The sequence below is a fragment of the Lepisma saccharinum genome, chromosome 1 (genome assembly GCF_977018435.1).
Source record: "Lepisma saccharinum chromosome 1, izLepSacc3.1, whole genome shotgun sequence".
Classification (NCBI taxonomy): Eukaryota; Metazoa; Arthropoda; class Insecta; order Zygentoma; family Lepismatidae; genus Lepisma; species Lepisma saccharinum.
In genome coordinates, this window is record NC_139229.1 from 7,514,644 (window position 1) to 7,530,120 (window position 15,477).

The following is a 15,477-nucleotide window of genomic DNA, read 5'->3' on the forward strand; positions in this document are numbered from 1 at the left end:
AACAGGTTGGCATAGGATGGGGCCATTCTGGTACCCGTGGCTGTGCCCCGGATTTGGAGATAGTGCTTGTCCTCGAAGGTGAAGTTGTTGCACGTAAGGACAAGGTGAGCTAGATGGGTCAGGAAATTAGTGCTGGGGTTGTGGGGTTTTGGTCTGTTGTTGAGGAAGGATTCTATGGAGCAGAGGCCATGGGAGTGAGGTATGTTGGTATAGAGAGAAGTAACATCGATGGTGGCAAGGATAGTGTTGGCAGGTAATGGTGGGAGAGTGTTAATTTTCTGAAGGAAGTGGCTGGTGTCCCGGAGGTAGGAGGGCAGAGCTTTAACAAGAGGCTGGAGGTGGGAGTCGACAAAGGCTGAGATTCTTTCAGAAGGTGAATTGTAACTGGACACGATGGGTCTGCCAGGGTTGCCAGGTTTATGGATCTTGGGCAGCAGGTAAAAAGTGGGGGTGCGGGGGTTGTCTGGGATGAGCATGGATATGGTGGAGGCTGTCAGGCCCTCCGGTGGACCTTGGGTGTGGATAAAGTCCTGGATTCTGTTGAGGTGTGTGGCTGAAAGGTCGACCGTGGTGGTTTTGTATGTGGAGGAGTCGGCCAGCTGGCGAGTGGCTTCTGCCAGGTAATCTTGAGAGTTCAAGACCACTGTGGTGGATCCCTTGTCATCTGGGAGGATTTTGATGTGGTGGTTCTGGCGGAGATCTTGCAGGGCTTTATCTTGAGAGGGATTCAAGTTGGGTTTGTTGTGGAGGTTGTCAAGAAATGAGCTGTCAGTGATAGTAGAGATTATGGCAGTGATGTATCTTTCCAGGGGGTGATTGGTGGGCAGGGGGGTGGGTCTTGGGAGGATGGTGGGCAAAATTGGAGGAGGCTTGAGTGGGTTTCATTGGTTGTGGTCTGGGGGAAAGGGTTTTTTGCCCAGAAGTGTTGCCATCTGAGGTGTCTGGCAAAGGTGTGGATATCGAAGAGGAGACTGAATTGGTTGTGGGGAGTTGTGGGGGAGAAGGTGAGGCCTTTGGATAGAATATCAATTTCGGTAGGGGTGAGATTGTGGTTGGACAAATTTAGTACACTTTGGTTGTGTTGGGGTAGGTTAGGGTCGTAGGTGACCATGGGTCTGGTGGTAGTGGGTTTGTGTCACTATTCGAAGGTTAATTCTGTATGCTAACCAGTTATATTTTTTGTTATTACAACACTATACATTTGAAACGAATGACTTGAAAACCTATTGCTTGTAGATGGTTTACTGAGCAAGACAGTACCAACTGCTAATGGTTTGGTTTACTGAGCAAGACAGTACCAACTGCTAATGGTTAAGTAATTGGTACCCATTGGAGCCGAGTCAAAATTACTTCAAATCAATGTCGATACTCTAACAGACACGAATATGGATGCTTGGAAATTGTAATAATTGAAAGTTGTTTGAAATACAGATTAATATTAGTTTGTAAGCATTCCACTTCAATTATATGCAATTTACAAAGTGTTTTGATCAAATACATACAAGAATTACATCAGAACATTTAATTACATGTTATGTAATCACAAAATCCAGTTTTTCACATGAAATGGCTGCAAAATAAAAATAGACTTCCAATTTTGCATAATTTCCAGGATAATTAGACTCCATAAAACTGCTATGTGCCATTCTTGTAGACCCCATGAAAGACCAAAATACTATAACAGTATTGGCTGGCATTGCTAAATAAATTCCAAGTGATACCTTCCAATACTGATACACTGGTGTACACTCAGCCCTAGTAACCATTCTCATGCTTTTTAACCAATCTCAATTGCCTTCCATCTATGTGCATTATAAAATATAATTGATTGATTTAAAATTCTTCGGTGTGTTGGCACATTTTGCACCCTTCAGTGTATGCGAGAATCGCCTTATCTAAAAGCCTTACTTCAAAATTAAAAAAGGGTGTAAAAAGCCCCTTGAGAAAGCTTAAAACTGTGTCTGCAGTAATCAAACTATGCACATTCGAGAAGAATTTGCCGAACACTTAAAAAAACGGCAGAGGGTCCAGTCTTTGCAGCAAAAGACGATGTGTGAGATGGCTGTGTCCAATTCGGAGCTGCGTTAAGATGACTTCTTCTCAGTGGAAGGGATGGGACGAGGAATGCCAAGCACCAGTGGTGGCCTTGGTAGCTCAAAGCCTGTTCCCCATATCTCACATATATCATCCTACTATGCCCGACACGTGTCATGATTAGGGATGGCCAGATCCGGATCCTAAAATTCTTCGGATCTGGCATTAATACACTTACAAGGGAGGTCTAAGTCTCCCCCTCCGATTTCCATGAAACTTGGCAGGTGTATAGAGCCCCCTCAAATGTCAAGATAAGGAGAAATTGAAGTGGGGATCTGACCCCAAAACCACGTAAATATGGCATAGGAAGAAACAGGGGGCATAGGGAGACTCTATACACCTGTCAAATTTCATGGAAATCAGAGGGGGGACACAGGGGTCAGATGATCCCCACGTCAATTTGTCCTCATCTTGACATTTGAGGCAGGTTTTGCCCCCTAAAACAGTCTTTTAGCCGAAACAAAAAAACACGTATTTCTTCCTTTGGGCCCCTCTATACACCTGCGAAGTTTCATGAAAATCGGAGGGGGACACATAGGTCAAATGCCCACTTAAATTTGTCCTCATATTGGCATTTGAGGGGGGTTGTCCCCCAAAACAGTTTTTTAGTCGAAACAAAAAAACACGTATTTCTTCCTTTGGGCCCGTTTATACACAAGACTTGCAAAATAAATCTTGAAGGACTAACTAATGAAAAATTTCTTTGTAATCGAAGATCATAATACCTTTTAAGGTGCGGTAATATTATAATGGGATTGAGATACGAAACTCTCGGACCCGGATCTGGGTCCGTTTGGCCATCCCTAGTCAAGATCGGTAAAGATCGGTAAAGTAAAAAGGTAAAGGTAAAGTGTTCCCCTGTGCTTAGCACCACGCCATGAAGGCGTATAGGGGGTGTGAGGGTAACGCCCCACACAACAAAAAAACATTCTGGAGGTCCCTAGCTGGCAAGGATCACCGTCTGCATCAGCACCGGCTGCTTCGTTCTCCTTGATGCCCACGTGACTAGGAATCCAACAGAAGTGAACTTCAGCTCTGGCAGACAAGGACACAAGCCATCAGAAGACATGCTGAACTGCAAGATGTCTGGAATTCGAGAATATAAGAATACATAAACAGTACTTACCACATATATCAATCTATCGATTACTTTCTCCACCATCGTTTTCCTGTCAATTGCCTCCTGCTCGGTCTCAATTTCATCCTGGATTTCTCGAAGGTACCAATCCACCAATTCACTCCTTCTAATTCCCTCCTGGGTGCTTCCTGAGAAACAAATAAAGAAGTACTTTCTTCATGGATGCGGTAAATGCAGCTTTAATATTGCTACAGGCAAGTATATTTCATTCTTGACGAAAACACAAAATTTGAAATAACAAGTTGTAATGTTAATTTTTCATGTTTCTGAACTGTGTGAGGTGCATTCTCCTACCCTGTTTTGTACGAAATGATGCGAAATGAACTGCAAAATGTGAAATAGACTCAAACACGAAATTTAGAGTTTATTTACAAACGTTACACTTTCTGAAGTTTGATTATCCTGCAAGTTATGCAATTCACAGAAAATTGATTAATTCTGCTGTAAATATTTGAGAAGCAAAAATGGACCCCCTTATACATAAAATGTGCAATTAGAAGCAATATGTTTATTTTGTGCAATAAGAGCAGTTTTTAAATCAAATTTAGGATTATATTCACAATTTTAAAAAAAATAAGTATGCTGACCAAGGCAGTAATTTATTTTATTAAAAACAAAAACAACTTTTGTACTTGATACAGAGTCTGATGAAGACCTTGCTAGAAGGTTGAAACGTTACGTTTAGTTTATGTTCTTAATAAAATAAATTACTACCTTGGTCAGCATACTTAGTTTTTCATAATCATGGAAACAAGGCTTAATGGTGTTACAATTTTAAAATTGAAATGTCATTTTATATTCCACTTCTGATCCAATTTTTTACCGCTACAGCACCAAAATTTTATTTAATTGACTCTGTTCTTGTACCAAAATTTTGCTTTTTATTTACCAAAAATATGTGCCTCTAAATATTGCAAATATAAAGTATCGGGTTTCCACGTTGCAGGTATGTGAACATCCAATCCACAATACGGAAGCATGAAACTTTACGTATGCAAGTACTTTATTAATGACTAAGAATTACTACAGTTGAGGTTACAATATTTTAAACAAATATAGGGTGACCACAAAGTCTCAAACCAGACCTTATACCTTGTGATTTTTTCATACGGGAATTTGTATATTTGTATATTTCTCCCGTACAATGGAGGATACAATTGAAATCCAGAAACATCAAAATGTAATTATGCAGGCCAAAACGTACAAATTAGCTAAGACCTGGATTAAAATAAAGTTCCACGTTTTCTCTAACTATTCACTCAAAAGTTTAAATTGATGAAATATATCAATATCAGTTTTATCAGGAATTAATAAATGGTACATTACTATGCATGGAAGCTCCATTTAAAAATATGTAAAAGTAAAAAATTAATACATACCTTCCTCCTCTACCTTTTGTTCGTCGTCTTTCATATATACGATAAGCATGTTTGCAAGTGCTTTGTATTCATCAAATGACAAAGTCATCTTTTTCTTTGGCACTCTCTGAGTGGAATCTTTGTCAGCTTCACTGTCCTCCCTTTCTTCACCTGAATAACAAAATGGGATTTTAAAATTATAGTAACTTCACTATTAAAAAAAAAAAAATCAGCTTTTCAGAGTGAAGCAACAAGGGAGACCTCACTTGGAAACAACATGGACTGCATGTATTGCTTGTGTGTCCATTGGACCAAGCCTTTCTTTTTTTCAATAGTGTGCATTGCATTGGCTAAATTTGTTTGTCATGCGTACACAGTGTCACTTATCACTTTGGTGTGGAACACCTATGTTGGATGTCACTTGTTGCTTCGGTCTGAAAGCTGCCTAATAGTACAGCTACATATTGTAACTAGAGCTGAGTCGATAGCACTTTGAACCGATGCCGATACTCATATGAATTCCCACAGATACTTGAAGACTGCAATAGTTAAAATTTGTTCAAAACATCGATCAATATTGGTGTGTAAATATTATTTTCCAATTATATGCATTAATTTACCAAGAAATTTGGTTTAGAATATTCAAGAATTACATCAGAATATGAAAATAGGTAGTATGTAATCACAAAATACAGTTTTTCGTGCAAAAATAAAAAGTTTGAATTTTGCTCAATTTCCTAGATAATTAGACGTAGAGGACATTTTTGCAGACCCTGTGAAAGAACAATTTGCCACAAAAGTATCGGCTGGTATTGGTAGATGAATTCAAACCGATACTTCCTGATATCGATACCACTGGTATCGGCCGATACATTGGCATCAGCTCAGCCCTAATGGTAACCAATACATCGCAGTATACATCTGATTCCCTCCATTCCGATGAGCAATTCAGGGCCATTGCATGTGATCTTCGACTAAGGGTTCTGACGAAGCATGTTTTCTAGTCTCATAAAGAGGCCTGGATTTGATTTTTGTTATTTAGCCTCACTTTTCTGTCACTTTTGGCAAATTGCGACTATGAGGATAGTGACGACATGATGAAAATGATGAAGCGAGATTCAGAAACACCCAAGCTTAGAACACGGTGTCCCTGGCACGGTAGCATGCTGTGATAACCACTCTACCATGCAGGTTGGCAAGAGGCTTGGAGTACATAGGTTTATGTAAACATGTTAAGAAATTCTAAAAAAAAAAATCAGTCTCATACTTGTGCATACTTCCAGAAATTGTTGACAACACCTAAAGACTTCCCATTACATGGAAAACAGTTTTGTGAAGAACAAGTCACATGCTGGTAGTCTATGGCTATCTTTTTTCTCTAATGCAATGATTTTTTTAGTTTTCTTTTTCACCTTCTGAGTAAAACAACTGGCATTGTCGAATATTTCCAGCACAAGCTCAATTAACTTAACTTTTGTTTCAAAAGAAACACTGAAGCAAATCAAACACAATGGTTAAACAATCTCGAACAGTAGAACCACAATTTTACATTTTCCCCCAATTGAACACCCAATCTTCAAGGTCCCAAAATAGCAAAATCTCAAATTTTCTCCATTTTAGCATTTTCCCATATTTTAAGTATCTTCAACTTTATCCCATCTAAAACATAAAATCAAATTTCCACTGTGAATATAAATTGAATCCCACAATTATAACAGTACATACCATGCGAATCACCATTGACGAGACCATTAACAGGTCTGTCAGGAACAATATCCTCCTCCACATCCATCATTTCTTCCTCATCTTCCAAATGGATGTCTGGCTGTTCCACTCGGATGATCGACTTGTTCAGTAGCCTGTAAGCTTCTCTCACATGTTGAGGTAGCACCTAGGGCACATAATAATAATGACAAGTACTGGCAAAATACTAATAGAGACATGCATACAGGGTGGTCACTTCTTTACTTATCAGAGTAAATTACCTATCTCTACGTAACTGCCAAACAGATATCTTTAGATACAATGCAAGCCATAGTTATATTTGAATGCCAGACATACCTCGTCAGAGCATTCCAACTTCGCAGTTGCTTCGGATAAACGGATCATGCTCTCCAACTGACGTACGGTGATCCTCCATGTTGCTTTGGTATTTCCACTTGAATCTCTCTGGCGAAGATCAGTGTATTTTCCCATGAGCAACTGAGCTGCTTCCTTGAAGACAAAATGTACAAGAAAATTAGTAATAGCGTTACCATATTCATTATTGATTTAACATAAAGATTTAAAACACAAGTACATTTATTAAGGATTGGTAAAATTTGTGAAGTACGAGGGCAAATCGAAAAGTCTTTGCGCCTAACTATTTATGCCAGATTACAAACCATAAAAGAAAAACAAGATATACACAAATTTCTACGTACTTTTTGCTATTTTTCCACATAATCACCACACCTGTTGAGGCACTTGTCCCACCGTACCACAAGTTTCACATTGCCTGTTGCATAGAAGGTGGACAGCTGATCACGGAACCAATGACGAACAACGTTCTGCACTTCAGATGAATAAGTCGATCAGCTTTCACCATTTCATCAGCACAGGTAATGTTGTCCGGTTTCAGCAAGGAACGAGGTCGGCTCGATCGCTGATTGTCCTCCACATTTTCCCATCCATTTTAAACACTTGTCCCCATTTCCCTGTGGATATCTGTGACTGTTTGTCCTTTGCACTATAAAAAACAAATAACACTTCGATGCTCACATGGCGTGGACTTCCTGAGCACTCCGGCCATCTTTGCCAACTGATAACAGCACCGTGCCATGGAAGAAATCTGAAGTTACAATAGGGCCGTTCCAAGAAAAGCCTACTACATCGCTCGTATATCTCGCTTTTGTAATAACACTTTTAACAAGCTACAAAAAAATTAGGTGCAAAGACTTTTTGATTTGCCCTCGTAATATGTAGTGACCTTGACAAATCCACTAATGCTATAGAGTATTAATTGTGGACATGAGGCATTACCAATGTATCAGTATCGATCGATACCAGCTGTATTGGTATAGGAAAGAATCAATTGCAATGTAATTGCCAATATTGGCCATGTGACACTTTTGGAACGTTTCAATGTTTAGAAAGCTATGTAAAATGCATAATTTTTTAAAAACATTGTAGGCAGAAGTGGATTTTTGTAATTAATTATCCCCTTGCAAGCAAAACTACAGTAGGTTGATATGATATAGTTCCAATGCAAATCTTTTACAGTAATAACAACCCGGGATTGTTGACCAGGCATAAAATGGCAAATAAGTTAATCACTCAATAACTTTTCTCTTGATATGGATATATTCAATGAGATATTATACATACTGAACCTTAGATATTTATCAATACATACCTCACTGAGGACAGGTTTAAACTGCCTTGCGAAAGTGATGTATCGTAAGACATCTTCTAGTGAATACACCCTTTCAACTGCTTCTTCAATGTTGCTATGCAGATCGACAATCTTTCTTGCAATGGCATAATCTACGACCTGCAGGGAGGTAAAAAAAATAATATTATAGATTTGCTCCGATTACACAGCAAATTTAAAGCACTACAATCTTCCACGTTGCACATATGTTCTATTTTGAGCCACAAAGCACCAATAAGATGCTAAAGCCTTAACATGCAGAGACCAATGGACTATTCAACACACGTGGCAGCTTTTGCAACGGCCAGTTTCCCAACGTGGCTGCTCTTTGCAGACACAGTACTGTTGTCACCTCAGTAGGCCAGAAAACTTTTGCCCTGTACATAAAATTTATAAAAATACACTCATGAACACCACACATGCCCAGGTTCGAATTCACAATGTGATGGCGATATTGAAAGATCGTGTGACTGATTATAATAATTAATATTTATTTTACCTAAAGTTTCAGGTACAGTACTGAATGACCATTTCATACTGAAACAGTAACAGCAGGGAAACAGATGGCAAAGAAAAAATTAAAAATTACCCACACATTGTTATTAATTGTCGGAAACTGTGCTCTAGCAAGAATATATCAACATTTGGAGGCAGATTATTATATGAGCAAGGAAGCCTGTAGAAAAGAGACTGCTGTAGAAAGGAGAGCCTTGTAGTAGGAATGTGGAAGAGCTTTACGTTGTGGGTTTGCCGTGTGGGGGACTCATAGATGAAGTTGGTTGATTAGGAATTCACTTTTAATTTTACCATTGATGCTTTTTGACAAAAAAAAGTATCATAAATCACATACTCACGTTTTCCGCGAAGCTATTTTTAATAATTTTCTATTAATTTCGGTAGCCACTGCCACCATCCTCGTTGGAATTCAACCTGCACTGTCAACACAGCCTCCTCCATCAACGCAACCAGATCCCAGTAGCAAAATTAAGTGATTTGCCTTCCCCTATCATCCTACCACATCCAACTGCCTTACCAAAGCCCTCCACCCCTACAACATTCAAATAGCACACAAACCAACCTCCAAAATAGCTGACCAACTAAACAAACATAAACGATCCTTCTTCTCCCCCCTCAACATCCCAGGTGTCTATGATGCTGAATGCGAGTGCAAGGCTCATTACATTGGCAGGCCCATCAGTGAGAGAATTCAGCAGCACCTATCAAATGCAAAAACTGGCCCAATCCACCAGCAGACTTGCAAAGCATATCAAATTCCACAACCATAAAATCGAAAAAGTACATGTCAAATACAAAGCACACACTCTCACAGACACAAAAATGAAAGAAACACACGTCATCATGCACTACAACCATGAACTCAACATAGATAGTGGTCAGGCATACCACGCCTGGCTTCCTTTACTACAGCAATTAACACCGGTGAACAGAAGACAACACATACGCAGACATACAGGCGACAACAGCACACCTAGCGGTGATTTACGAAGAAACAGCAGAAATGCGCCAAGCAACGATACAACGAATTCCAACGAGGATGGTGGCAGCAGCTACCGAAATGAATAGAAAATGACTTAAAATAGCTTCGCGGAAAACGTGAATTATCTATTACCGGGTGTCTCATTCCCATAGCATGAAAAAATTCATGTCTGCTAGTTCATGATGAGTGTGTGGTGGTTGGATATTCAAGACATTGATTGATTGATTGATCTGGTGTTTTAAGTTCACTTTATGCACAGTATGGCTAATCAGGACTGGACCTAAAGCTTAAAGTGGCATCTGAACCACTATGTGCCTCCACCGGGGATCGAACCCAGGACCCCTTGAACACAAGGCAACGAGGCTACCACTGCAACACCGGGGAGACCCGGATATTCAAGACAGACATAATATCTGTTCTATGGAGGTGCCTCAGAGAAGGTATTCTATGGCAAGCAATGGGGAGGAAAAAGTTGAGGATACAATCAATCTGGGAGAGAATAGTTCTTGAAGACATGGTCCTGATAGGGGAGCACTATTCCAACATATGAGTGATAAGGGATCTGAAAAATATGCTAATGAATATGATTTTCGATTTTAGTGAATCTGTACAGAAGACCAGTAGTGTTTGTAAAGTTTACTTTTTCATCGATGATAACATCACGATCCTTTTGAGAGTAAACTTTTTTTATATATTTTGTTAATAGATATCAATAGATACTTACCTCATTACACTCGTCTACTAATATGAAAAACAAGTCAAATCTTGACATGATGGGAGCGGTGAGCGAAACATTCTGCTGCAAGGATTTCGTTCGATCGTATCTGCCACCAATGGGATTGGCTGCTGCAAGAATTGAGGTACGTGCATTCAAAGTGGCCCGGATACCTGCCTAAAAAGTTAAAGAGATATCAATTACTTTACAGCACACACAGGACAAAAAAAAAAAAAAGGTTGTTCATTCATATAACATACAAGTGTGTTCAATCATTTATAATTTTTAGGGCAGTAAAATCTTTCAGAAAGACAAGGTATTTGATAAACTGAGAAGGAAGTGCAAGGATTAGTGAATGAAGAAAAAGTTATAACGAACTAAAAATATCAGCTGATAGTTGACATTAATTTGAGTGGTTGTTATGTTGCTATAATCAGAGATGATAGGATCATAAAGTCTTGAGATTGCAGTGAAAAACCTACCTACTTTCCAGAGAACAGTGAATAAATGAACATGATTATAATTAGGGATGTGACGAAGCTGAAAATTTACTGATGACGATGTACTCACCGATAATTTTTGGAACCGATGCCGATATTTACCCGATTCAGATACATAACATTATTAAACAGAAATGGGATGTTATTTTCTGCATGACAAAAATAAATTTGCTATGTACATTTCTATTGCATATCATATGTATATACATATATATTCTCAAGAGATGCGAATGTACATTTGCATCTACAAAAGGTTATGTGAACCTAGAGATTTAACATTAGTACACAAGCAGTTCTTTGAAACACTGAACACTCAATCACTGAATACTGATGCAGCAGGTATGCCCAAGTATTTTCTCAGCGCTTGCTTCAGGTTTGAATACTCATTTTTGAATTTCCAATACAACAGCAGATCCTGGTTCAGCAATGTACTGTTTTATTTCCGATTTATAGTTAGGTTGATCCTCTGAATGAGAGTTTGCAATAATTTTATTACAAAAACTTTACAATAATGACGAATCATAACCAAATTTTCAATAAATTTTATAAAACTAGAATATAAAACTTGTTAGAAGGTAAAACTCTAGTATAATCTGTACCGGTTTAAATATCAGATTTTTGCCGATACCGATATGTCAATTTCTGCCGATTTTCATACATCTGTAATTGGCTTCGGCACATTACTAATTATAATATATAATTTATGCCAATGTCTATTAGGTATCAATATAAAATTTATTGATATCAAATTGCATGTTCCTAGGGAGCATGAATGGTTTGTTAACTTACTTAATTAAACACAGCATATTTAGACAAAACCAGGGCAAATGAATTCTAGTTTAGAAAAGAGCAGAGCCAGTACTCTTCTGGCATTTTGATTGTTCATGAAGTCCATAAAAATGTCACACCACACTTTTGCAGAGTCTTAATACCCTGGACGTTATGTAAAATTAGAAGTTACCATCGATTTTTTTACAAGTATTGAGTGAAAAAACGGTATTTTGTGATTAAATTGTATTATGATATAATTTTTGAATATTTTAAAGCAAGCCACTAGTAAATTGATGTCTATAATTACAGACTAACAATCAACGTCTTAAACAACTTTTAATTGTTGCAATTTTCAAGCATTGGTATCAGTATTGGTAAGAAAGGGTATTGGTATCAGTATGGGTTATCGGCTCAGCCCCAATTTATAATCTTAAAAATACTAAAAACAGCAGTTTAGCACTGAATTACAAGGTATTTATATATATATATTCAACTAGTTGGCAATTTTACTGATAAACTGATATGTGTATATTGGCTGTTAGAAATAACGACAACAATTAATTTAAGACCTAAGTGCATCAGTAAAACTGACATTAATTTTATTATACAATACAGTAGAACCTCAAGTTTAGATAATCTCACATATACGTTCAATCTTTTTGGTCCAAATAAAACAAGATGATGTAAGTTCTTCACCTATTTCCATTGAATGAGGGATTTTTTGTTGTTTGTTCTAAGTCCTCTTTATGCACAGTAAAGCTAATCGAGACTGGACCTACAGTTTAAAAGTGAAATCCAAACCACCAAATGCCTCCGCAAGGTATCAAACCTGGAACCCATTGATTACAAGGTGACGAAGTTACCACTATGCCACTGAAGAACGTAAAAGTGAGGTTTTCCTGTATTTCAATAAAAAGGCTGAAACGTATTGCAAAATTCTGCTATTTTGTTATTTTTACGAATATTAAGACATAATTCACATATTCTTGTTTCACGAACTAAATATCTACAAAGTTTCTATTTGTATGTAAAAACATAAAGTAAAAAGTAAAGTGCTCCCCTGTGCATAGCACCATGCCACGCCATGAAGGCGTATAGGGGGTGTGGGGGTAACGCCCCACACTTTCTTGATCCGGTCGTGAGTGGGGGTGATGTTATCAGCATCACGCCCCTGACTGCCTTTACCCCCCAGGGTTTCCCCCAGGTACCCATGTTATTCAACGCTGGGTGGGCACCGGGGCCGCTTCCATCGTTAGAAAAGTTCCCGGATTTGAACCAGCCGGGGATCGAACCCGGGACCTTGAGCATGGTAGACAGACGCGTTACCGACTGAGCCACCGCGGCCACATGTATGTAAAAACATAAAACGTTTATTCTGTTTGTTCCTCACCTACCTTTGCAATAGATATTGTCTGCTGTTCCATTGCTTCGTGGATCGCAACCTGATCCCTTGGATCCATTTTATCAAATTCGTCAATGCAGCACACGCCGTTGTCTGCCAACATCAGAGCTCCAGCTTCAATAACAAAGTCTGCCGACTCTTCATCCTTCACCACAGCTGCTGTCAGACCAGCTGCACTAGACGCCTTTCCAGAAGTGTACACTGCTCGAGGACTGAAGTCAGCCACCTGCAATTGCAGAGTAAACTCATTTATATTAAGGAGAAATGCCTTTTTTGTTTGGTTGCAAGATTGACAGACAAGGAAAACGTTTGTACCCAAGAGTGGTTAAGTAAGGTACATACAAATTATCTTGACTGCCCTGTATTTATTATTTCAATATAATCTCCTTTCAACTAAAAACTTTGCACAAACGATGTTCTAATGCCACTACAGTATACTTTTCCTATAAAGAATAAAAGATCAAGATTTCGATACAAAAACAGGACCCATTTCAGGATCAAAATTGATATATAAAATTGCATTCAGTTTTAAAATGGTGAATATAACCTTAATTTGATTTAAATACTACATTCATTAACCAAATTAACATTTTCTTTCTAATAGTTAGAGGCATGGTAAATAAAAAAGCTAAAACAAAAACACTCAATTTCAGATTCAAAAGCAGTAAAAAAAAAAAAAAATCCTGTTATAGCGGTGCATAAAATGACATCTTGGTTTTAAAATTGTCAAAATAATCCTAAATATGATTTAAAAACTGCACTTACTACACAAAATAAACATATCCCTTCTAATAACACATTTATGTCGTTACCAGAATATTAAATTTATTCCTGTGTAAAGGAGTCCATTCTTGCTCCTCAAATATTTACAGCAGAATTAAAATCAAAATTTCGTGATTTGCATAACTTACAGGATAATTCAAGACTTCGAAAAGTGTTGCGGCAGTAAATCTCAAAATTGTGTGTTTAAGAGTTTATTTTGCATCATTTTGCTACAGAACATGGTAGAAAAATGCACCTAGCACCTTTCAGAAACATGAAAAATGAACATAAAGAATCTAATTATTTCACATTTCATGTTTCTGTGAGAAATTAAATATGCATGCCTCTAAAAATGATCTTTCGAGATATGCAAAATCACTGTCCACAGCATAAATCGCTTTACTTTTCCCAGAAAATTTTTGTCTTTCAAGATATTCTTGGCATTCGGATATAGATGGAAGTCAGACTTAACTAAAATCTAACCTTCGTGGCACAACAGCCCTTTAAGGCCCACAGACTACCAAGGGATTTTTCTTCATTGGGTGACACATGGTCAGCACATGGAGATCGATGATGTTTCCTGGTTTTCGAGACCAAAACCAAGCACATCTTTTAGGTAGCTTTGGACCGACATGAAAACTTTGGGGACTCCTACCAGGAATTGAACCCAACACTGTTAGCATCAAAGGTGAGAGCACTAACCATTTGGCTACGTGGAACCACAGATGAAAAGTCAGATGTGAGATAAATTTAGCAGGTTACATTTGAAATGTCCTCAATGTATCAAGAAGATACATCCATTCGAACATGATTCTGGTCCGTGAGTCAACGCAGCTCTCATTGAGTGCTAAGTTTCCTCATGTTCAGATATTAAAGATGTTGTATACATGTTCAGTTGTGATCTCACTCGATAAAAACTTCAGCCCACTAATGATAAACTGACGACCAACATGTAGCACTCCAGGAGCAACTAAGAGAGATAAAAACATTTTAAAACAAGGTTTTATTAATGAAATGCAAAAATCAACTTTAATGCTTCATAGTTCTCATGTTACTAAGGATCAAAGTTATGGGCAACTATAACATGTACACACTAGTAAGCAGGAAGTTTCATTGATTGATTTGGTTTATTTTACATCTCTCGTGCTACTATAGGCTAATTGCAAAGATGAGAACGAGTGACGATATGATGAAGAAACACTCACAAAGAACACCCATGCCCAGGCTAGGATTCAAACCTGGAACCCATGAGTAAGCTGAAAGTAAGTACAATGTTTACCTGTTTAAGAAACTGAGATTTAGCAGTACTCGGATCACCCACAATGCAACAGTTGAGATCGCCTCTGAGAGTTGTACATTCTTCAGTTACCTTTGCCACACCACCAAACAACATCAGGAGAATACCTGAAAAACAATCAAGTTGCCTTATGCAAAATCATGGGGTACAATTCTTCACAATACAGACTCTTTAACCTCTTAAGTATGTATACACCATTCACAATATGCTGTTGCATTATGGAAGGTAGACACGTAGACGTACGTACCCCCCCCCCCCCCCACACACACAAATGATGAAGGAGATAGTAAACACACGAAGAGAAATTATTCTATATTTCGTGATCTGAGTCGCATATGTTAAATATGGTGGAAATTCATTAATATGTCAAATTCATAAATTAATTTGTTTAATATGGAATAAAGAAGAAATCCCTCAACAGTGGAAAGAATCCATAATTGTTCCTGTGTTTAAAAAAGGTGATAAAATGAACTGCAGTAATTACCGTGGAATTTCTCTACTCTCAACAACATACAAAATATTGTCTAACA

At 38.1% G+C, this 15,477-nt stretch overlaps 1 protein-coding gene across 1 annotated transcript in view; it reads right to left on the reverse strand.

The window, feature by feature from the left end:
• Positions 1-15,477, reverse strand: part of Mcm6 (minichromosome maintenance 6) — a 49,094-nt gene that overhangs the window by 16,389 nt on the left and 17,228 nt on the right. The window contains exons 7-14 of the mRNA XM_083128840.1: positions 14,930-15,054; positions 12,881-13,114; positions 10,225-10,392; positions 7,985-8,122; positions 6,652-6,804; positions 6,316-6,481; positions 4,612-4,761; positions 3,221-3,360 (exon numbers count right to left, since the gene is read on the reverse strand). Of these exons, the coding sequence (XP_082984966.1) occupies positions 3,221-3,360; positions 4,612-4,761; positions 6,316-6,481; positions 6,652-6,804; positions 7,985-8,122; positions 10,225-10,392; positions 12,881-13,114; positions 14,930-15,054 (1,274 nt within the window). The remainder of the gene's footprint in view (positions 1-3,220; positions 3,361-4,611; positions 4,762-6,315; positions 6,482-6,651; positions 6,805-7,984; positions 8,123-10,224; positions 10,393-12,880; positions 13,115-14,929; positions 15,055-15,477) is intronic.